At 51.9% G+C, this 21,206-nt stretch overlaps 7 protein-coding genes across 7 annotated transcripts; 3 read left to right on the top strand and 4 right to left on the bottom strand.

Annotated features, from left to right (window-relative positions):
- Window positions 1-106: 106 nt before the first annotated feature.
- On the bottom strand, window positions 107-2,871 carry BJX67DRAFT_382058 (UBA/TS-N domain protein; the record flags this gene model as incomplete). The annotated part of the gene is made up of 2 exons (XM_071033146.1): window positions 107-208; window positions 280-2,871. 2 exons carry the CDS (start codon window positions 2,869-2,871, stop codon window positions 107-109), a joined length of 2,694 nt encoding a protein of 897 aa, XP_070885228.1.
- Window positions 2,872-5,206: 2,335 nt separating this feature from the next.
- BJX67DRAFT_356054 (URC4/urg3 family protein) lies at window positions 5,207-8,024 on the top strand. The gene is made up of 4 exons (XM_071029369.1): window positions 5,207-6,255; window positions 6,340-6,829; window positions 6,883-7,475; window positions 7,535-8,024. Exons 1-4 carry the CDS (start codon window positions 5,917-5,919, stop codon window positions 7,616-7,618), a joined length of 1,506 nt encoding a protein of 501 aa, XP_070885227.1. The 5' UTR covers window positions 5,207-5,916; the 3' UTR covers window positions 7,619-8,024.
- Window positions 8,025-8,039: 15 nt separating this feature from the next.
- Window positions 8,040-9,692, top strand: BJX67DRAFT_356051 (Rag GTPase GTR1). The gene is made up of 2 exons (XM_071029368.1): window positions 8,040-8,467; window positions 8,546-9,692. The coding sequence occupies exons 1-2, from the start codon at window positions 8,274-8,276 to the stop codon at window positions 9,351-9,353; spliced, it is 1,002 nt and encodes a 333-aa protein (XP_070885226.1). The 5' UTR covers window positions 8,040-8,273; the 3' UTR covers window positions 9,354-9,692.
- A 357-nt stretch (window positions 9,693-10,049) lies between these two features.
- On the bottom strand, window positions 10,050-12,279 carry BJX67DRAFT_356050 (AP-1 complex subunit mu). The gene is made up of 6 exons (XM_071029367.1): window positions 12,007-12,279; window positions 11,792-11,920; window positions 11,361-11,590; window positions 10,808-11,297; window positions 10,383-10,754; window positions 10,050-10,296 (listed from the first exon to the last, which is right to left on the bottom strand). The coding sequence occupies exons 1-6, from the start codon at window positions 12,043-12,045 to the stop codon at window positions 10,216-10,218; spliced, it is 1,341 nt and encodes a 446-aa protein (XP_070885225.1). The 5' UTR covers window positions 12,046-12,279; the 3' UTR covers window positions 10,050-10,215.
- Window positions 12,280-12,933: 654 nt separating this feature from the next.
- Window positions 12,934-14,485, bottom strand: BJX67DRAFT_142647 (mitochondrial 54S ribosomal protein mL57). The gene is made up of 3 exons (XM_071024676.1): window positions 13,613-14,485; window positions 13,303-13,532; window positions 12,934-13,230 (listed from the first exon to the last, which is right to left on the bottom strand). Exons 1-3 carry the CDS (start codon window positions 14,037-14,039, stop codon window positions 13,075-13,077), a joined length of 813 nt encoding a protein of 270 aa, XP_070885224.1. The 5' UTR covers window positions 14,040-14,485; the 3' UTR covers window positions 12,934-13,074.
- A 2,727-nt stretch (window positions 14,486-17,212) lies between these two features.
- BJX67DRAFT_142669 (succinate dehydrogenase cytochrome b560 subunit) lies at window positions 17,213-18,325 on the bottom strand. Its single transcript, XM_071024677.1, has 3 exons — window positions 18,214-18,325; window positions 18,067-18,157; window positions 17,213-17,900 (listed from the first exon to the last, which is right to left on the bottom strand). The coding sequence occupies exons 1-3, from the start codon at window positions 18,251-18,253 to the stop codon at window positions 17,465-17,467; spliced, it is 567 nt and encodes a 188-aa protein (XP_070885223.1). The 5' UTR covers window positions 18,254-18,325; the 3' UTR covers window positions 17,213-17,464.
- Window positions 18,326-19,228: 903 nt separating this feature from the next.
- Window positions 19,229-21,106, top strand: BJX67DRAFT_356025 (transaldolase family protein; the record flags this gene model as incomplete). Its single annotated transcript, XM_071029366.1, has 4 exons — window positions 19,229-19,852; window positions 19,922-20,153; window positions 20,208-20,532; window positions 20,586-21,106. Coding segments are annotated over exons 1-4 (752 nt in total), but the record flags the coding sequence as incomplete, so codon positions are not given.
- Between the last annotated feature and the right edge of the window lie 100 nt (window positions 21,107-21,206).

The following is a 21,206-nucleotide window of genomic DNA, read 5'->3' as shown; positions in this document are numbered from 1 at the left end:
TAGTGCATTAAGCAGACACGACACGCAAGGGGAATCACAAAGAGCAACTTATGAACAGGGAGCATGGCACGAAACGAAGATAGCCGGAGTGTGCCGAGCATTTCGGTCATAAATTGTTCTCAGCCTTGAACTTGTCCCAAGCTTCGTTCAAGACGCCGAATACAGCGCCAGCAATCATACGCTGTTCGGTCGTAGCGTTCGTCGGGATCTAAAAGGTGTTGTGGTTAGCTATATTATGCTACCGGCGGCGACACGCAGACAAATGGGAGGTGGGCGTACTTTGTCAGGATGCACTTTGGCAATACCCTTCATGTATTGTATCTTGACCTTGCTCGGCATAATCAGCTCAGACATGTTGATCTTTTTCCAGTTTGCCTCCGGCCATAGGACTGTGTCTAGACTAGCTAAGAGCGCGCGTAGGTTGTCTTGCTTCCCGCCCTTCCATGCCGTTAGGCGTGCATCGACACTATCGGTCAGAGCAAACTTCTCTTCATCATTGCGCTCCGCTGCCTGATTAGCCTCTCGTAGGCGATTGACAGCCTCGAATGAGGATGCCTTGGATGCAGACGAGCTGCCCTGCAGATCATCTAGGGCAGATGATTTTTTCTTCGGCGGAGGGGCGGCAGGACGTCTGGCAGGGGCTGATGGTTTCGGGGCGGGTTTGCCGATGCCGGCAGCCTTCTCGCACCGGTTGCGGCCTTGGATACTCGTGCTTCCGCCATGGCCATTCTCCACGGCTAGTTTCCATACATGAGCGGCGTCCGCCCATTTCTCTAACTGCTCTAGGGCTTCTGCCTTGCGCATCAACGCTTTTCCGTAAAAGTCTTTCATCGGTTTATGAGGTTCTCCGTTGCAGAGATCAATACTCTCTGCCTCACCCTTGGCAGGGCCGATCAGTTCTAGAATGATATCTGCCTCACTAATTGCTACCTTTGGTTCACCGATCTTGAGAGCGGTCATGGCGCGGTTACTGCGGATGACGATGCCGATGGGGTGTTTGTCGGGTAGGTTTGTGAGTGCGGATGTGAAGGCCTCATGGGCCACGGCATAATCACCTCTTTTGTAGGCTTCTGCCGCCTTCTCCCTTTGAGAGTGTGCAGACGTAATAGCTTCCCTTGAAACTTGAGGTACAACTCGAGGCGAAGGTTTAGGCCGCGCCGGCAGAGTTGAAGCCTGCGGTGATGGCCGAGGGGGTTGAGCCGTTGACGGTGGAGGTGTCGGCCTTACAGCAGGCTTGGGAGCTGGGGAGTCAAATAGATCGATGCTCTGGGCTGGGTTTGGCTGAGAAGGCGGGGGTACGGGTCTTTTTCGTCGCGCAGGGCTGACATATGCTTGAGCAGACTGCTCTTCCACTGCGAATCTCGACAAGCGAGACTTTGTATCACGAGATTCAGGCGTCGGCCGCTGCTGTAGGAAGGCGGGCTGCCGCATATTTCTATCATCAATAATGGGTTCCTGGCGCCGAGGCCCACTTCCGGCACGGGCAGGCGGTTCAGCCTTCATTCGTGTAGAAATTCGGGAGGGGCGAGGTGGCCCGCTCGACTCAAGCAGGAGTGCTTCGTCTGTAAGGTCAGTCCGAGGCGGCTGGGGCTGCGGTAGTTCTTGAGAGTACGCTTCGGGGGTGGGATGCTCCTTTAGCCACCGCGGCTGGTTGGGATCATGATCCGCGCTAAAGTCATTGACGACTTGTTGGACCCTTTTGCTACCGGTCTTCCAAAGCGAGTTTGCCGTCTTCAACAAGTTGTTACCGAAGTTCGCGGCTACTTGCGCGGGATCCTTCTCTTCAGACAACGGCGACCGAGTTTCGTTGCGGCTCCGTGATGAACGCGAACGCTCCGGCTGCATCCACGAGGGCACATGATCGGATTCTCGGTCTCGGTCTTGCCTCCCGCTTGACTGGTTAGTGCGATGATCCCCCGAAGTCGATCGGTTCTGAGTTCTTTTTCGGGACTCTTCGTGGGCTTGGGTGAGAAGCAAGCCGACAGCGGATTGTACATCAGTACCAGACGACGTCAATCTCAGAGCCTCGCTAGCTTTGTCTGCGGGGAATCCCATGTCGACGAGCTCCGCAATAGCTCGATCAACGCCGCTCGCAGGATTAGGGGAGCGACCGGGGGTCTCAGCTCCCGGGGACTTCATCGGAGATTCCGGTCGTGGGAGTTCCGAGACGGGCCTACCAAGTAATCCCAGGAAGTCATCATCGTCCGGTTGTGAGGGTTGGGGCGCAGGCTGTGACTTCGGCTGCATTTGATTGAGCCCGAACGGGTCGTCGTCGTCAATGAAAGACATGTCATTGCTCTGTTGCATAGAAATTGGCCCGCCCGCAACACTTTGTGAGCCTCCTATGGGAACTTGCGGGGACGGGCCGGGGCTGGGAATGGGAAAGTGAGTAGACGCATCCACGGGGGCTGACGCACTGAAGGCAGCAAGAAGATCGTCCTCGTCAGGGGACGACGCTCGCTGCCGAGGAGGTGCCGCGCTTGTATTCGTGGGCTTGCCACTCCCACTACTCCCCAAGGTGTCCCAAAACTGAGAATTCTGTCCTCCATATTGTGTTTCATAGCGCGCCCGATTCTCCGCCTCTTTCTTTGCCTTCTCTTCTTGTAATCGTTTCTGCCGCTCGACCAGAGAGATATTCTTGTTGAAATTCGATGATTCAAAAGACACCAGGTTCGCAAAGCTGTCCCCGCTGGGAGTCGCAGATTTCGATGGCGGGTTCGAAGGACCAGAGGAGGCAGAGAGCGGGGTGGATCGTCCAGAAGCATCATTACGTCTCACAGACGGAAACAAGAGGCCGGAGTTCATCGGCGGGGGTCTCCGCGTGTCATTCGAAGCGCTGGAACTCCAACTAATGCCGTTTAAATCATCCATTGCGAATGCGTTGGTGGTGGTGGTGGTGATCGCCGAGTGTCTGGACAGGTCGGGCAATTTCAACAAGCCGAAGAACGTTGGTCTCAACTCACTGTCAAACATCAATCCCGTCTGCATGAAGGAACAATTCGTCTATAAGTAAGGAGCCGACATTTCCAGCAACTGATCCAAATAAAGTAAGAATGAAAGAACACTTAGGTGAAGGTCTTGTCTATCGTTCCCCTGGAGGGTCATGGACGCCTACTGTGGCTGCCAGTGACCGCCCAACGTAGCGGACGATTCTGCCTGGTTTTCTATACCGCCCAATCCGTCACTTTCTTGCCCTTGAACGGCTGACAAGCTCGGCCACTCCGCCACATTGAAAATTAAATCATGTCTGACTCGCTCCAGCATCTGGTGAAGAGTTTCAAACGTGAAAGGACTTTCGGTCACATTCTCTTTCTCGTATACGGATTTCCTAAGGCCGGTGTACAGAGGAGCAGGGTACACTGTTGCGGAAGCAGACAACGACCGCGGCCAAGCCCACGGTGTCAATAGCAACGAGATCATCCAAGCCAGCCACAAAATGCCGGTGTGCAGCATAACGAGGGAAACAAGGAGCCCCTGTTCCACTGTCATCAAGATGACGTGTTGGTCGAGAAGTGCTCGACTGTGAGGCGCCATCGGGAGTCGAGACTTGAGGCAGCTCTGGGCCGTCTCCGCAAACTCTCCCGGCACTCTGGGTGTGACAATGTGCTTTCCAGCGGAGGTTGGAGGTTGACCGTGGGTCATAAGAATGGTGGAGACGCACGTCGAACCCATCAGCAATTCGGGTGATTGATTCTTCGCTGACCTTGATGATGATGATGAGTGGGCCTGGATCGCAGATGTCACCTTCCGAATCGGATTCGGTAGGAGTAATTTTTCTGGCGGGAGAGGCCGTCAATCATCCCGACGGATGGCTGTTAGTTTTCAGCGATAAGACGGGTGGTGAACAAGGATCATGAACCCAATCTCACCCCGAAGGAATACCTCACCACAGAGGTTGATATCAAACACTAACCCCGTCCGAGGTCGGCACCAGGAGTTTGTACCCGGATCAAACTTTGAGCTCCTGCGTCTAGAACGACAGACCAAAATGATGGAACCCTCGGTCTCAAAAGTTTCGTCCGGCTGGGATGATTGGCGCCATCAGGGATTGGCAGCTGGAAGAATGAGAAAAACGTCGCGGAGGGCGCGGAGGCTGGGGCTCGTGGGTGCTGGTGGAGATTGACCAGGAATTACCATTGACCATTATTGCCCCTCGCCCAGCATTCTCCATGAATCCGTCTCGGGTCCACGCGCATTCGCTCCTATTCTTGCATTTTGACTGGCTTGCGGGCACAAACTTTAAAGATGAAACCGCTGAGTCGACCCAGCAGTGTGGCCAGGGCAGTGTCTCCTGCATTAGTGAGGGCGCTAGACGGTCGATGTTTAGATGGGTGGCGGAGAGGGACTGAGATCAAATCGAATGCTCCAATCTGGGCGCCACTGAGAGAGATTATTGATACAAGTATGATCAGAAACGAGGAAAGGAAGTCGATGGAGATGGGGGAGCCCGGCGGAGCACAGCGCTCAAGTTATTTTTATTGCGAATTGAGAGTGTGCGTCCACGGGCCTGGCCCTTCTTTTTCTTGTCTTGTCCTGCTGTCAACGGTACAAGTTTCCGGGTTCAAGCTCGCCAAGGGTGGGGCCCATCGCCGTCCTTTGAAGTTGTCGCGAGGGATTTTCGGCTTTGAGACGTCAGCACGAAGTGACAATAATGATTATGATTACCGCCTTCATTCCTCTTGGGTTTCTGGTGGCAGGTGTGAGAATGTTGGATAATTCTGAGGCCTCGAGGGCTTTCTGGAGAGGAGGTTTTCGGTGACCTTGGCAAGGGGAAGCGCGATCACGGATGTTCTTGTTGGATGCAAGCGCAGCAAGAGCGACAACTTCTCGTAGACATGGCTCTGAGTTCATTTTGTACGCCTGAATTGTCAATCGAGGACAGAGCCCTTGGGCATGCTGTCGCGATGTCTCCAAAAATTACTCTCGCGGGATACTCTGCCAAATGAATGCATTAATGGAGGATGCTATGAGCATGGAATAGAACCTTCATCTTTCCTTGTCCCTTGCATGATGACATGTGTGGAGGAGGAGGATGGCAAATGATTGCCCACCCTCATGGCACTGGCGACGGGATGATCGGTCCCTTTGCTGTGTCTGTCGAAGCATCCGATTCGGGATCCGCAGCACAATCCTCACAGCATCGGATCCGTTGGCAGAATTGCCAGAGAAAGACTAGGCTGGAAGAATATCAGGCGCTAGGATATAAGACAGACTGCAAGCTCCCCACCTTCCGACTCCGAGCGCTCGACCGCTGGACGAGTTTTATCCACCTTTTCACTCGACCGAACGGACTCAAAATGGAGCCCTCTGGCAGGCCCCCCTAGGGCTCCAGAGTACTTTGAAGAGCATTCGTGATTTCGTGACCTCCTTTTTCGCCCCGTTCTCACCTCTCACAGTCTGGTTCCCGCCGCCTCCCCGCTCCAGCTTTTTGCTTCCATTTGTTGCTTCTCCAGGTACCACGGCTCGAGGTTCTCCTTCTCCTCTCGTCGGACCCTTGACGCTCCCTCTGTTTTCGTTCCTCCCTCGCCAAAGTGGTGGACAGCAGTCAATAATTCATCTCATCGGAAAGGAAAAACAAAACAGATCCCAAACAGAGAAGGGAAAAAGAAAACAAAGACCAAATCGAAAGGGACTGCACCGAGCCTGCAGTTCTGCTCTGCAGATCATCATCTTTTTATCGACCTGTCTCCCCTCTCTTCGCTCAATCCGTTCCTGTGAGTCGGCCGCGCTTGAACAAACACCCCCTCACCTTCCTCGCGGCTGTTCCCTCCTGAGCTTGACCCATTCAAGCTCTTTTCTTCTCGACAAACAATCCAATTGTTTTCCCTTTCCTGTCCACGTCCTTGTCCTTGTCCTTGTCCTCGTCCTTCCCACCGACCAGAGACCCCCCTCCACCCCCGCGCGCCTCCCTCCGCCATGGGTATCTTCAAGCGCAAGGACTCCAAGAACTCAACCCCCACGGACAAGGATGATCGCGAATCGTTCGTCTCCGTCAACAGTGCCCGCACTTCAAATGCATCCCTAAAGTCACCAGGCTATAAAGGAAGCGGGTTGCCCTCTTCCATTCCGGAGCTCTCAATTGCGAGCCCCCCCGACCCGGCTCTGGACCCGGCAGCGTACCTGCGCAGCATCCATGCTGTTCGACACAGATCCCACGTTGTCTTGAGGAAGGCGAAGCGAAATCAACTCAATCATTTTGATGTTGACATGACCAAATTTGCTGAAACAGCATCCTATGTGGTGTCTATCATCAAGGTAAGCTCCTCCTACCCCTCATATATCATGTGATAGCCTCTGTCGCCCCCTTCACGTTCGCTCACATATATCCCCCATGAAAAGAGAGACTACGCTCCAGACTACTCGTCGATTCCTCCTCATGGTCGCTGGCAGCATTTCGATGTGGGTGGGAGACCTCGCGTCAACCAGCTGCTGCAGTCGTGGCCGAGCACGATCGATGCCCAGGAGCGAACCCGTCGATTGATCGACCTGTTCGTAGTGTCAGTGCTTTTGGATGCCGGTGCGGGAACTAGCTGGACATATAAGTCCAAGGAGTCTGGTAAAATCTACTCGCGGAGTGAGGGGCTGGCGGTGGCTACGTTAGAGATGTTTAAAAGTGGACTCTTTAGCAGTGATCCCACAGAGCCTTGCCAGGTAGATGGTGCTGGGTTGAAGAAGATCACTGTGCAAGTGTTGGCCAAGGGATTCCAGCACTCAGAAACTAACCGGCTGGCTGGCATTGAGGGCCGTGCTGGGCTTCTGATGAGGCTCTCAGACGCACTGAACAACCAAGAGTTCTTCGGTGTGGATGCAAGACCAGGGAACATGCTCGGTATGGTTTCCAAGTATTTTTGTGCTTTTTTCGTGCTCCGCTAACCCTACTAGATTACCTCCTTTCGCATCCGTCAACATTAGCTTCATCCGTACCCATTGTCCCGATCACAACACTTTGGACAGTCCTCATAGATGGTTTCGCTTCCATCTGGCCTCCTTCCAGAACAAAGGTCGATGGATTGTCCATAGGGGACGCCTGGCCATGTTCGGACCTCCCTCGGTCTCCCCCAGCGCAGCCGTGGGAAAACATTGTCCCTTTCCACAAGCTTACACAATGGCTATGCTACTCGATCATGGTCCCAATGTCGAGGCTAATGAAAATCCACATCGCGGGCAGCGAATTGCTCACCGGTCTACCTGAATATCGAAATGGTGGTCTTCTCATCGACTTAGGGCTGCTAACCCTCAAGGAGGCCGACCTTGAGCGGGGTCTTGCAGCGTATAGAGAGAACGCTCAGATTAAAGGCCAACCTAGTATGGAAGTTGTGCCTCTTTTTGCCACCGATGATGACGTGGTCGTGGAGTGGCGGGCAGTCACAGTCGGATTCCTAGATGACCTCTTAGAAGAGGTCAATGGGCAGCTGGGGCTCCTCGGAGAGGACCAATTAACGTTGGCCCAGATGCTCGAAGCGGGCACATGGAAGGTGCGCACTTGCAGTTTCCTGCTCCTGATCCTATTCTATGCTTAAACTAACTTGTGCAGGGTGGCCGTGAAATCGCCGAAGTCTCCAGACCGAACACAAAAGAACCGCCTATCATGATTCGCTCCGACGGTACCGTCTTCTAATTGTCGTATTCTTCCGAACATCGTTTAGATACCAGATACCGCCTGCGTCATACTGTTAGAAGTTGGGAGCATATTTTACGACGTTTCACGACCACGCGTACGCCCTCTATTCTCTTTTCGGCCTTTTTCCACTTCTTCAGACTTTTACCACTTCATTTCTTGTCATTGTCCAACTTTATACTCCGTCGATGTAGATACGCTCTTCTTCTAAGGCGAATATTCACCCATGTACACTTTTTGAGAGGGAACTGAGTCGAACGTGATAATCACTTGTGTTCTGATCTGGAATTGAACAGAAGGGTAACCAGCAATCTTGCTGGAAGAATTGACAATCATACCTGTTGGCGAAGAACGATGTTCTTCCTAATCATCCACTTGAGGACAAGATCTGCACGTGACTGTTCCGGAACATAGTTTCACCGGGATTGTAACGATTATGACGAGGTTGGTCCTGCCTCTCCAGCATCCGCGCACAAGTTCAAGTCGCTGTTTCCCACGAGACTGACTTGTCGTGATTGAACCATTTCTTCCGCTCCGAACGCAATGGATTAAACGTCATCGAATGTTGAAGGTGCGGCCATACGTGAGCCGTTCTTCTCTTTGACGGAAGCTGCGGGGTATCGGTCAACATAGCGACAGCAACCGAACGATAGTCATGGATGGTCGGAAGAAGAAAAGAAAGGTCCTCTTGATGGGCAAGAGTGGTTCTGGGAAGTCTTCTATGCGGTCAATCATATTCAGCAACTATGTTGCGAAGGATGTACGGCGGCTCGGGGCCACAATTGATGTGGAGCACAGTCACGTCAAGTTTATGGGGAATCTGACGCTGAATCTCTGGGATTGCGGAGGGTGAGTAACCTTTCACCTAAGGGCTCAATCGTACCTGCCGCTGGCTGAGTTTATCTGCTAACTTCAAGGACTATGTAGACAAGATGCCTTCATGGAGACCTATCTCGCCTCGCAGCGCGGTAACATCTTCTCCGACGTCGCAGTTCTCATATACGTCTTCGATATTGAATCGCGCGAAGTCGAACGTGATTTGGATACATACAATGCCATTATTTCTGCACTCAGAGAATACAGCCCGCACGCGTATGTCTTCTGCCTCGTCCACAAGCTCGACCTCATCCAAGCCGAGCACCGCCAACGAATATACGACGAACGCTCCGCCCTCATTCGAAGCCGCACAGAACACTTTACAATCGACACGTTCGGCAGCAGCATCTGGGATCAATCTCTTTACAAAGCATGGGCCGGCATAGTCCACAAACTCATACCAAACCTTACCGTCATCGAACGATTCCTTCAAGCTTTCGCAAAAAGAATTGACGCAGAAGAAGTTATCCTCTTCGAGCGCTCCACCTTCCTCACGGTTACCTCGGTCTCGTCTGAGATCGGCGACCTGAACCCAATCTACGATCGCCACGAACGGTTATCGAACATCATGAAAGCGTTTAAACATTGCGCCGCTCGTAATACCCACACAACACCGGCTTCGGCCGGGTTCGTTGTCATGCATACCAAGACACCACAGTTCAATGTCTTTCTCGGGCGTTTTACCGATAACACATACATCTTCGTCGTCGTGCCTCCAGGCGAGGCAGCGTACAACTGCGCTGTATTGAACACGATGCTCGCCCGAGAAGGATTCTCCAAAGCGGGAGGAGCCGCCCATGGCGACGGCTTCCCACTCCCAACACCTGATTCTCCGGAGGAGGAATCGAATAGCAGCTAGCCCACAACCTGAAATCGCCAGCAAATCAGCCTATCATGCCCGAGTTGCCGTCCACCATACGCGGTCCACACAGAGACACAGACACACCACCCCAATCCCGCGAAGATACTACCTCTCCGCCTAACTACATACAGACCCCGCCTCCTTTTGAGATACCCAACCCGGCCCCCAGACCCAGAACAATGGGCAATCGCATTGCCGTCCGCAACATTAGCCACGACCGAAATGAAGCAAAAGAAGTAGAAAATAGCACGAACATACTCTACCAAAACATCTTCCCAGCGCACAAGTAGTAAAAACTTTAACAATCTGTCAACGTCCCGTTCTATCCAATCATCCGTCTAAAATATATATATCTTTCGTAGCTCGAGTCACACCCCAGTCTAAGTCCACATTCTCCGCGACATGGCACGTGTTAATCCACTACCGAAACAGACATTGTGCAGGTATATCAGTACAGCGTACAAATATATTTCAAACCCCATATTTCCCACCCAGGTTCCGTCGGCGCTGAGTACGGGACCTCCGCAAGGGCGGCTACGAATTCTGAATATAATATACATAATATACAATCATCGATCCACGGCGAGCAGAGTGCCGACATTCCCTCCGCCGTCCCACCACATTATCCTTTCGAGTTGGCTGTCGTTACAGAATATCTACTAGATATCCTGTCTACGGAAACCCGTCGCGTAAGCTTTGCTGTGCTTAACCGGGGCTCTTACGAACCAGACTGACAGCGGAAGGAAGACGTCAGTCACGAGGCTGTGGGGAAGAATCATCTATTTCAACTATAACGCGTAGAATCGATGCAGGCGCAAATGAAAACAGAGCAAAGAGGAAGAAAAAAAAAGGCTTTACATCATTGTACATCAGGCATACGGACGGCGATATCCCCAGACTGCGTAATGTATCGGACCCACGGGAGGGATGGGTATTGTAACTGTACAACCGGTAGCGTGTGAGCAGAGTCTCCCCGTGGACGTGTTTCGTATTATGCAGAAAAGGAGGGAAAAGGGAGAGACGTACCTTCGGCTCCGTGATCTTCAAATACCGCACCTGAATCCCACTAGTTGTGAAGTACGGAATCTCAAACTTGACGTTGATAGGCCTCTTCGCTTTCCCCTGGTGTGTACCGCCCATGCTTCCTCCGAAGCCGCCAGTCATGCCGCCGCCGTGTTCGTCGTCGCCCTTGACGGAGGGGAGGCCAAGTTCGGCGCGCATGAGGAACTCCTTGCCGCCTCCGAATTGCTTGATTTTCCAGATGATGGCGGATTTCTCGGGGGCGTAGTGGACTGTGCCGATGTTTGTGCGGAAGCGGGGAGAGTCGGCGTCGTCGGGGACGGGGACGAGGATTTCGACGTTGTTGGCTGTGCTGCGGCGCTTGAATTGGGCTTTGGCCTGCAGGAAACTGATTAGGATAATTTACCGGAAAGTTCAATGGGTCGACCCACCTTCAGCATATATTCGATTCGAGAACCGGAGTGTGATTCCACCAGACATTCGACCCAGATAAGAGGCTTCACCTGCGTATTGAGACGGTAGCTCATCAGCTCGAACTCTCCGTCCGGCGGGATGAAGCTGATGGTTCGGTCGTTTTCAAATCGGGACAATCGGACACATTGGTGGAATTTCACGTCCTCCATCTCGACAGCCTTGCCTCGCGTGGCACGCCCTGTTGTCTCGAACATGACCTTGTCGTTCAACCCCAGACGAAGTTCTGGCATTCCACTAAGATAGCATTTCATCTTGATAGCACCCAGGATCTCCGACCGTAGCACGTTGCCAGACGCGGAAACGAGGAGATTGAGTGACTCAACAACATCAAGGAAGACTTCGTTCTTGCGGTAGCGGATACCTTCACTTCGCCAGGAGACCGCATTGGTGACAGCGATTGGCGGCCGCGCTTGCACTTCCAGCTTGTGTGATTCTTGCGTGATGTACCTGTGGGATAGAAGAGTCATTAGCCATGCCATTCTGGGACGCTGGCAAAATAGCATCGCCTACTCTTGTAAGATCTTGCTTTCCGTGGTTTGCGGGTAGCCGAAATCCATCATCTCGTCGAGCAATTCGTAGATAATGACGAAGTTGTCGCGAATACTCTCCTCCTCCAGCACCTTGAAGTATTCTGTGAACACCTCCACGATCTTGTGGAGGAAAAGCAGGATTTCAGTCGCATTGGTGTTTTTCTTGGTCAGGGCGAGGATATAGAGGTTACTGTGACGGATATAGAGATACTAAAAAGGCACAAAATCAGCACCAGCGACAGCAATCGTCAGAGTCCCCGGTATATTGGTTCATCATATGTTTCTTCGTCAGGCCTTAGAAGGGGGGGGATTGCGGTATGCATGGAAATCAGGTCTAGAGCTGTGCGGGTTGCGGGGAGCAGCGGGGGAAGTGCGACACGTAAGGAGCCAAGTCGCACGCGGAAAACGTACATTGATCCCTTCATGAGAGAAGCACGGAGGTACAGCAGAGCTTTCTTCTTCGGCGTCACTGAGGAGGATGGGGAATTTCTCGACGGCGGACATAGGAATGTCTCCGCGATAGTTTCGGGCTAAAAGGGTCTACATAAGATCGGTTAGCACGGCCGACAGGCAGCAGCGGGAGGGAAATTGAGGGAAGAACCGGGGTCCTAGCAGAAATCACATACCTTGCCCTTCAAATCTAGAAAGAAAATGGCCGACGCCATGGCGGAGGAGGGGAGAGGAGTGGCCGGAGTGGGAAAGGCGGAGGTCAGGAGCGCTTTGGTGACTTCTGGACAGCAAAACCACTAGTGTGCTTTAGGGGTCTCGCGGAGTCGAAGCGCTTGACGGAGACTGGGGGTGAATTAAGAAAGGACCAAATCACTGGAAGACCTGGACGTGGCAGAATTGATTATATGACTGTTGATCTCAGAGTGGCATCTCGAGCAGGAGCTAAATCTGTCCCGGTCCCTGCCTGGCCTGAGCTGAGGCGGGCATCTATAACTACGGCTACAAGTTTAGGAAAGCCAAAGCGCATGGCTCAACTGCCGTGCATTGGAATCCCAGATCAGATAAAATAGAGAAATCGTACACCACATAGACTCAGCATGTAACTTACTACTTTCATCGACCGTACAACCCCAACCCATCCTGCGGATTTCGTTTTGAACAGAAACCCAGAAAATCTAGGTCACGTGCATACTAACCATATTCGACCAAGCTTCCCACTAACCCAAAACAAGCCTAGCCTATTTTCCCACCAATTTAATCCCATTTTTTCCCGTCCACATTGCCTCTTTCTTCCCTTGTACCAACGCTCCCAACAGACAGTGCAAGCTAGTATAAATCCATATCTTTGCGATTTCCAAGTGCTGGCGCCGGCATTCTGTCGGACTGGCGCTCGGGTTTCCATTGCTGCCTTGCGATACAGAGGTGCGGAGACGATGCATCGTAGTAAACGAGGGTTCCATTAAGAGCTGGCCGAGTATTTTGCGCTGTTACTCGGGCGGTGTCAGAGGAATCGTACATTCACCCTTGGCCAAAACTGACATTGGCTGGGTGGAAAGAGATCGGAAAGGTCAACAATGCTGAAGCGCGTGGTATTTGCCGTCGTATAACCCAAGCCGTAGTAAAAGTACAAAGTATAGTGAGAGGATATCGCTCCCCTTCCTTCCAAGACATACAGGGAATATATCCAATAAAAGAAGATAACGCCTTGAATGCTCCTGCGGCTATTTTCACACGAGACCCCAAACTCATCCCGTCACCTTGAACCCTAGAGGTTGTAATATCCGCTCTCGTGCCACCTTGTTGGCGACTTGTCCGCCTTTCTCCAGGGCTATGGCGCCAATCAACGCGTACAACGTATGGGCAAGGACGAGATCGACACCAGAAGCATGGAGGTTATGGGGCTGATAAAGTTAGCATCCATGCGCGAGGGTAAAGGCTAATAGTGATGGAAGGCACGAATGTCGTAATCTCACCTTTCGAGGGCTCCATCTAACGACGGCCGGCAGCTTGTACTCTTGCGCAAGGGCAGCGAGATTCTCTTTGCTTAAGGCGAAATTCTCGGCACCCATGGTGAGATTTGGTAGTCCTTCGAGGGCTGGGTGGGCAAAAGGCTCGCGGCCGTAGGCATCAGAGCTGACAGGGGGGGAATTTGGGGGGCTCTGAACGAGGGCGAGGGAAGCCTGGAGGCAGACGATACGCTTTCCTAATTAGGACCATAATCAGCTCCCTGGTCGCTCGCCTGGCTGTGTTGGGGGAGAAAGTAAGACGGCAAAGGAGGCATACCCAAGAACGCCAGGCGATCGTTGAAGCCTCTCCGACCCTGATCAAAACTTTTATGCGTCACTGCAAGCCATTTGGTCTCTTCATTGAGGACATTTTCGCCGCCGGGGCCCAGGAAGCCGACGTAGAACCGGTCAAGAACTTGTGGGTCGGAGTTGACAGGGAATTCGGGCCTTCTAGAGTTGTAGTGTAGACTAAACGGCGCTTTTGCGCGGGGAGGCGTGTACGACCATCGCGGCTTGCTTGCGTAGTCGACTGGCTCCTCCTCCGCGGGTGTCGAATAGTTACGGCGAACGAGAGGAAGCGCGAGTTGTGCCGAACTCGGGCGAACGAGAGGAAGCGCGAGTTGTGCCGAACTCGGGCGAACGACGGAACGATATGCAGAGCAGGATACAGTCCTGGTGGCTCGAGCTGGTAGCAGTGAAGCCATTGAAATGTGGCGTGGTGGGAGAAAAGAAGCGATTGTCCTGTCCGGGTCTTTTTCAAGAAGTGCTGGCGTGCAATTCGAGATGGCCTGGAAAGAATTCGAGGCTCGGCGCTAGTCCTTTTCAGGTATAGCGGGATCAAGTCCCTCCCTCCTACTTTCACGCGGGAACTCTTATGTGCCATGTACTTGTGCTACAGTTTAGGGAGAAGGGACTTTTCCCTGAATAGTCTCGTAGCATTTGCATTCAACTTCTGGGCTGATCTTCATCTGTCCTGGAATGTTCAGCTAGCGCCTTCTGGCGGGAAGACGGGCCTATCATGACACACCCACGCGACTCAACATCGACGGGACCAAGTGGGCGAGCATCCGCCGTTTCTCACACCGTAATGTGGAAGTGTGTGGGCTGGGAAAGAAAAATCTTGTCGCCAAATAACCCAGTCAGTGCCACTAAGGCGTCGAAATAGGAGCCGAAAGCCAAATTGGCCCACGCAAATACAGGCAGCCAACACTTCGGGACCTCTGCATCGCCATCTTCAGCGAGCCCCGACTCTGATGAGGAACTTCATTTTCTGCAGAGCTCGAAGTTCCTTATATTCGTACCTTCCTCTCCCGCAGTGGTCGGACTTACTTGAATCGGACCCCCGGCCGCATTGGCAAAGGGTGGGCAAGCGGTCAGCGTCCTGTGCCCTTCCAATCTCTGTACGTTTGATGCGAGGTGACATCCGCGTAGTTACCTTAACGCATGATTTTAGAATGTCGCCAGGCAGGATGTTCAAGAGTCGTAGCCGACGGGGAATTTTTGCCGTCCACTGGTTACTCATAAGGCGTTCTCCATAGACGGCGACATGACAGGAAGCGAAAGGAGTGGTATCTTGTTTTAATTCATTTCCCTAGAAATGATGTTTACCCATTTCTCCTGGAATTGCGGACCCGTAGATTTGAACGCCAGGATGTTAGCCACGATACCTTGCTGAAAGCAAAGCAGGATCCCAACCCCCTCCGTATTAGGGACAAGGATGGAATACTTGCAGCTGCACGGAGGCTGGCTGTGGGTGGGGATTGGTTCTTCGAGGCACTCACCACCCCATTTCTTCACCTCTCCCATTCCTTTTTCTCCTCGGTTGCCTGCAGTTGCCGCACAATCAATAATCCAGAAGGCGAATGGCCAAGAAAGAGGCGTGGGGATTTGAGAAGAAGCACTTTCCGACAGGAAATGGCCGTCGCTGATGTTGATTCCGAGAAAATCAGGAAGACCGAACTCGGCCTCTACTATACCGGTTGTGCCAAAGTTGGTAAGGCGCTCTTTGAAACCGTCCACGTGTTCACCTTGCTTGCATTGGGCATTGTCTCTTCTTTCTTTCTATTGGGCCAACTGAAGGCGAATGAGGATGACTGGGTTTCAAGCGACAGGTCGAAAAGAACCAGAACCCCATGCTAAAGACGACCGAGAGCTGGCGAGGACACGGGTATTGAAGGTGTCTTATCCTTGAGGGCCTATGCATCTTCGAGCGGCCGGATAGAGCTCTCGACCAGCGCTTTCCAGGGCTTGAGAAGAATCTCGCCTTGGTAACTTAGGGTCCGTGCACAGAACTCTGCGGCGGAAGCGGGAATGAATGAAGCGCAAGCGCATGATGCATAGAGGGGACCAGTAGCATTCTCAACCCGTAAAACTAGAGATGATGCGAATATGACAGGGAGTTGTAAGCTCCCGTTCCAACCAAACGCGGGAAGCGGGGTGCTTTAGGTAACGGACGAGACCGAGACTGGTGGCAGGTGTTCTCGAAGGAGCCTATAAAATCCCGAGATAGCCCTCGTTGGTTGATTGGTAGCAGTAAAGACCTGACATTGGCCAACCATTTCAACTGTCTCGAAGTTTATTTCTGCAAAAAGGTCAGAGAGCCCCGCGGCGCCTTGTACCACAGAGCTAAGATCCGCAGGCCTGAGTGACAGTGATCTCGCAAAACCGTCCGATGCGGCCTGATGCAAAGGCGTTGGACCTTCCTAGAAAAGAAAGTCTGTCGTCCTGCAATGCTAAGGAAATTACCTTGTTGTATATGGGCGGAGCCGGCCGGCAACAAGCGCTCTGTCTGACATTCTAGCCAACTTGTCTTCCGTCGGGCCCTTGCAGAGAAACTGGCGATGGCGTTGGATCTCGCGCCATGAATGAAGATCGACTAAGAGATTGTAATATTCACGCGGTCCCTTCCCGTAGATCGAACGCTGTAGTTCTGGCGGTGTACAACTGTTCAATGGAAACATTCTCTCGGGTTCGGGACTGGGCTTGAGACCTGGGGTGTTAAATAGGGAGTGTTAGGACAAGTGACAGAAAGAGAATGCTTTTCACACCGTGGCGAAGGATAAGAAGAAACTTTTCTTCTCGCATCCCCCAGGCTACATCAGAAACCGCCGGAAAGGTCTTGTTAGACTGAACTTCAACATCTGCCTGTGTCAATACCATTTGTTCGAAACTCGCCAACCACGCGACGCTTCCTCCATAATACGGCATCAGAATCGAGCGAGATGAGTTCCTACATTGCTCTCTGTGAATATATCAGCACTATTTCAAAGCACACTCAAAAAACACCATCTTTCACCAAAGCCAAAATCACAACGAGAGATTCTTCGGTACAAGACCCACCGTCGCCGAGACCTTTCCCTCCAAATCCCCCTCCAAGCCCTGCTTAAGTCTCCAGGGTGCTATAAGGTTTCTTGATGGTTCAATGCGGGTGGATGGGATCCTAGGTGAAACACTTTGCGTGCGTTGTAGACTCGGGAGCTGACGATTCGAGAATTGAGCAGAGAATTCGAAGCGATTCAACGGCCGCCTATACGATGATAATACGAAATGAGATAACAAGCGCAAACAACTGTACATCTCAGGATAGTTTGTCCTGGGGAACAGCAGCGAGGCTTATACATAGACTTCATGAGAGGAGATTGTAGATTGTTGGAGACGGAACAACAATGTGTGGTTAGAGATGGCATGATCGGGTCCCTCTAAAGTTGCCTGTTAGTTCGTTAACTCTTCCTCATAGCTTGTTCGTCAGCAAGACATACTAGTACTTCCAGGTTCAGAACACTGCTTCCTGATTTTAGCCTCACGCTGGTCCAACCTTGGAAGTTCAATTGAGCCAACAATTACTTCATCTTGACCGCCTGCAGAAGTAACGGTGAAAGATGCCACCTTTGGCCATCTCTTCTTTCCCCAAGCTCCTTCGTTTCTCCTTCTTCGGTCGGTCCTTTTCGTAATCTAGAAACCCTTACATCGGATTTTCCGGTGTTGGATAGGCAATACCGAGATGAAAGTCGGGTGGAGAGAAAGGATTTCCATTCAACAACAAGTCCTCAAAGTATCGGTATAAAATATATTGCAAGAAGAACGAATTTTTTTTTAAAAAAAACACAAACCTAGGTATGACAAAGAAACTTTACAACAAAGCAAGGAAGAGAGCGGCGGCGGCACTGGCACCAACCACGGTCCAGCCAGTCTGGATAACTTGTTTGTTGGTGATGCCACGGCCAAGATCCCACATCAAGTGTCGCAAACCGTTCAAGCAATGGTAGGTGAAGGGCCAGGCGAAGAAACCCTTAAGACCGACCTTCGCGAGAAGCGGAAGCGCGCCGAATGCAGCAGCCATGGAGGCTGACTCGAGATGCCAGCCAAGCAGGGGAGAAGCTAGATAGGCTGTTGCCCAAAGGTATAGAGGGCCAGATAGCATAAGACCAGTAATTCGGTGAACAGCACTGCCGTACCAAGTGATCTGGGGACGGTAGATCGTAAGGTGGGGAGAGACGGGACGCCTGAGGCGCTGCTCAGCGAGCAGCTTTGTGGGTTCGGTGGTGTTCGTGCTGGTGGCGGCATATCTAATTGAGAAAGTTAGCTCTCGACTATCCTGTGTACCCTTCCGATATTTCACCAATCTCCATGGCAGTGGTAATCCGATCCATGATGTTGAAAGCGAGAGGAAGGAACATGATTGCGGCACCAGATAAGTGACTCCGTCGCGAAGACTGTAAAGTGTTCGCTTACCTTGTCTGAATGTTCCTTCCAATGACAACGGCGACAGGGGAAGCAGCGGTCATGAGAGACCACCGCATGGCGTAGGGCTGCTGGACGGCAACTGCAAGTAGTTAGGACCACCCGATTGCCAAATTCACGTGCATTGGGAAGACATACGCCGTCGCAGCGACTGCTGAGCAACTTTTTGAGAGAGCATATTGATTATGCTGGAAACCAGGGCGACAATGAAGAGGCCGAAATCCAGACAAGAAGTTGCACGTCGTCGTCCAGAAGAAAGTGGCCTTGAATTCCCGGTCTCTCGCAACAACTCGGAATCACGGGACGGACTACCTCGGGTTTCGTTCGAGTCACGGGACTTAGGCGGTTGACAGCATGACAACCAATCAATGCTGTTGTATTACATCCCGGAATATCATTCTTCCACCCCACCGTTGCTCACTCTGCTTGTTTTTTGCTCTGCTTCCACACTCTTTTTCTTCCTTCACCATGGGACTCAGCCCACGTTCTCTACCATGTGTCTCACACATCCGGGATGATGTTGACGTGCTCAGCGAGGCCTCACTGGTCTCGGCATTCTGTCCTGACTACAGAGGTCAACGAGATCCCTGAGAGCAAATATCCCGTCGTTAATCGCCCATTTCTCTCTTTCCATGGGAGGAAAGGGTTTCATATCAGGGTTACAAAGGCTTTGTAGATTCATCTCGGTACTCGTAACCATAGATACTACATCTAATGCTCAGCGGCAGAAGCCGTAGAATGCGAAGGCCGAGCTGACCTTTTGTTTTCCCCGCGTGCACCGAATGCGAGCCAGGCGATCAGATAAACCGCCCGAAAAGCTTTCCAAGGTTCCATGTCCAGAAGCTAGACGGGCCAAGACGAATGGTCCTGGGAATCTGTCGCAGATCGATGCCGAACCTTCAACGTCCTGGATGTGCTGGAAGACTCCCTATTTTTCCATCGACATTCGCGAGTTGTTCGATATCGGTGCGCTTCAGGCTAAAACCGCCCGAGCATGTCAAGTCACTTTTCTTTGAGCCAATGCGACTTGATCCGTGGCGGCCAGCGTGACTCGTCGCTTGTTATAGCCTTATCAGGTGACTTCAACAACAGAAAGGTTGCGACTAGGTGCCACGGGTTGGAATGTAAATATAGCACTGACACCTACTGCCCGCTTCTCAATCCAGTCATAAATCCCTAGCTTGTTGCTCAGTACTTTCGCTGAAGAACAACTATGGCTATCAAAAGTGGACTCGACATACTCCGGGAGAGAACAGTTGTGGACTGCGACACAATGGATGAGCAAGGTACTTCCTCCTCCAGCTCCCTTCGCGGCCCGTAACCCTTTCGTCCACTAGGTCGATTTATACGAAGATAATGGAGCTGACTCTTCTCAGTTGCCAAAACCCTGGGACCCTTTCAAGATTGCACCTCCAACCAAGTACGTGTGGCAGACTTGAACGCGCGATGGGGAGAGGCGTGGCTAATCAGTTAGGCCATTGCATTTGGAGAACTCACCAAACCAGAACATGCCAGTTTAGTCCAGTCCTCTGTTACAGATGCAAAAGCTGTTGCTCCTCGTTTCCCAGGCGTTGATATCTTTGAACTGGCTGTTGAGATCGCGGTCCGTTGTACAACTCCGTAGCGGAATTTTGGGTGTGGGGTTACGGGCTGATGATGGGCTCACAGATGGTCAGACTAGCATTGAGGATTGCTCCGCACATTCGAGGATACGTTCATATACAGACGAACCCGCATGAGTCCTACTCAACTGAGAAAACCGTCGCCAACGCTTTCCGTGAGTTGTACATCACCGCATCTACGGGGTGACTGACTGACCGTTGGTTTCTTTTCTTTCTTTTTGTAGGAGTTGTTGAGCTCTTCCGATATCTGGACCCTGCTTTTGAGACTAGCAGAATCTGCATCAAGATACCGAGTACGTGGGAGGGGTTAATGGCATGTCGGACCCTCGAGTTGGCAGGCGTCCGCACTCTGGCCACAACCCTGTTTACATTTGTCCAAGCTGTCCTTGCTGCTGAGGTTGGCGTCACGTACATCGCCCCGTATGTTAATCAGCTGAAAGTTCACTTCGAGCCGGGGTAAGTTCTTGCATGAATCATACTGGGGTGTTTCTGAATTAAGAAGCGCGACAGATTCGCAGATCCGCAGAAGTTGCTACCTCTCTGCGTCTCAGTCCAGAAGTACTATGAGAGAATAGGCGCCAAGACACAAGTTCTTCCTGCAAGTCTGACATCTATAGAGGAGATATACGCCCTCGCTGGTGTTCATCACATCACGATTGCTCCTAGTCTGTTGCAGCAGCTTTCACAACCCGGGTTTACCTCGCAGACTGCATCTCTGTTTGACTCTAAGTCGCCAGAGCCATCTCCCCAGGCCTCATACCTGAACAGGGAGTCTGTTTATCGAATAGATTTCAGCCGTGCCGAGCGTGGAGCGGGCGAGGAGAAACTTACACAAGTGTGTCATAACGATTGTTGCTGAAATATAAACCAATTACTTACGTGTGTTAGGCTATTAATATATTCTGTGAGATGCAAGACAACTTAATTGCGCTCATGAAGAAGCAGCTTTCGTCGTGTAGATGAAGAGGTCAAGAGTCAAGCCAACGGCGGGGCTGTTACTCGGAGGTATGGGGGCTACGAGGCGTAAATGATCTCAGTAATGACATAATGGAGTTCATTGAAGCGTTGTCCAAGAGACGCTAGCACTGGTAAACTGTGCCTCAGGAGCCTGCGACAGAGTTCGCGCCGGAGATCGGAGATGTGAACTGCGATCCGAACCGCTTTGGAGGAAATACGTCATCAGGTCAGAGACTGGCCTCGCTGGTGAAGACACCTTGACTGGAGCCCACACTAGTTGTAGCACAAGAAAATGAGACAATGCTGCTCAAGAGTCCTAGGAAGAGTAAAACCATCCCAGGTGGAATGCAGAGCAAAGAACAATCAGAAAAGAGAAGAATTATTTGGAGAAACCCTCATCCAGCGGATTCGATCGGGGAGAACATAAAAGCCCACCCGAGCCAAGAGTCTCAGAGTCCGGACTGTCAGCGCACGTCGGGTCCTCCCTGCCGATGAGCAGTTGAGGAATTCATATACGGGACGGGGAGGACCAGTGAATTTCGTTTTTTATTT

This window comes from Aspergillus lucknowensis (assembly GCF_044049455.1).
Source record: "Aspergillus lucknowensis strain CBS 449.75 chromosome Unknown BJX67scaffold_26, whole genome shotgun sequence".
NCBI classification, from domain to species: Eukaryota; Fungi; Ascomycota; class Eurotiomycetes; order Eurotiales; family Aspergillaceae; genus Aspergillus; species Aspergillus lucknowensis.
Note: the sequence above shows the minus strand (reverse complement) of the source record. Positions and strands in the feature narration are given on the sequence as shown.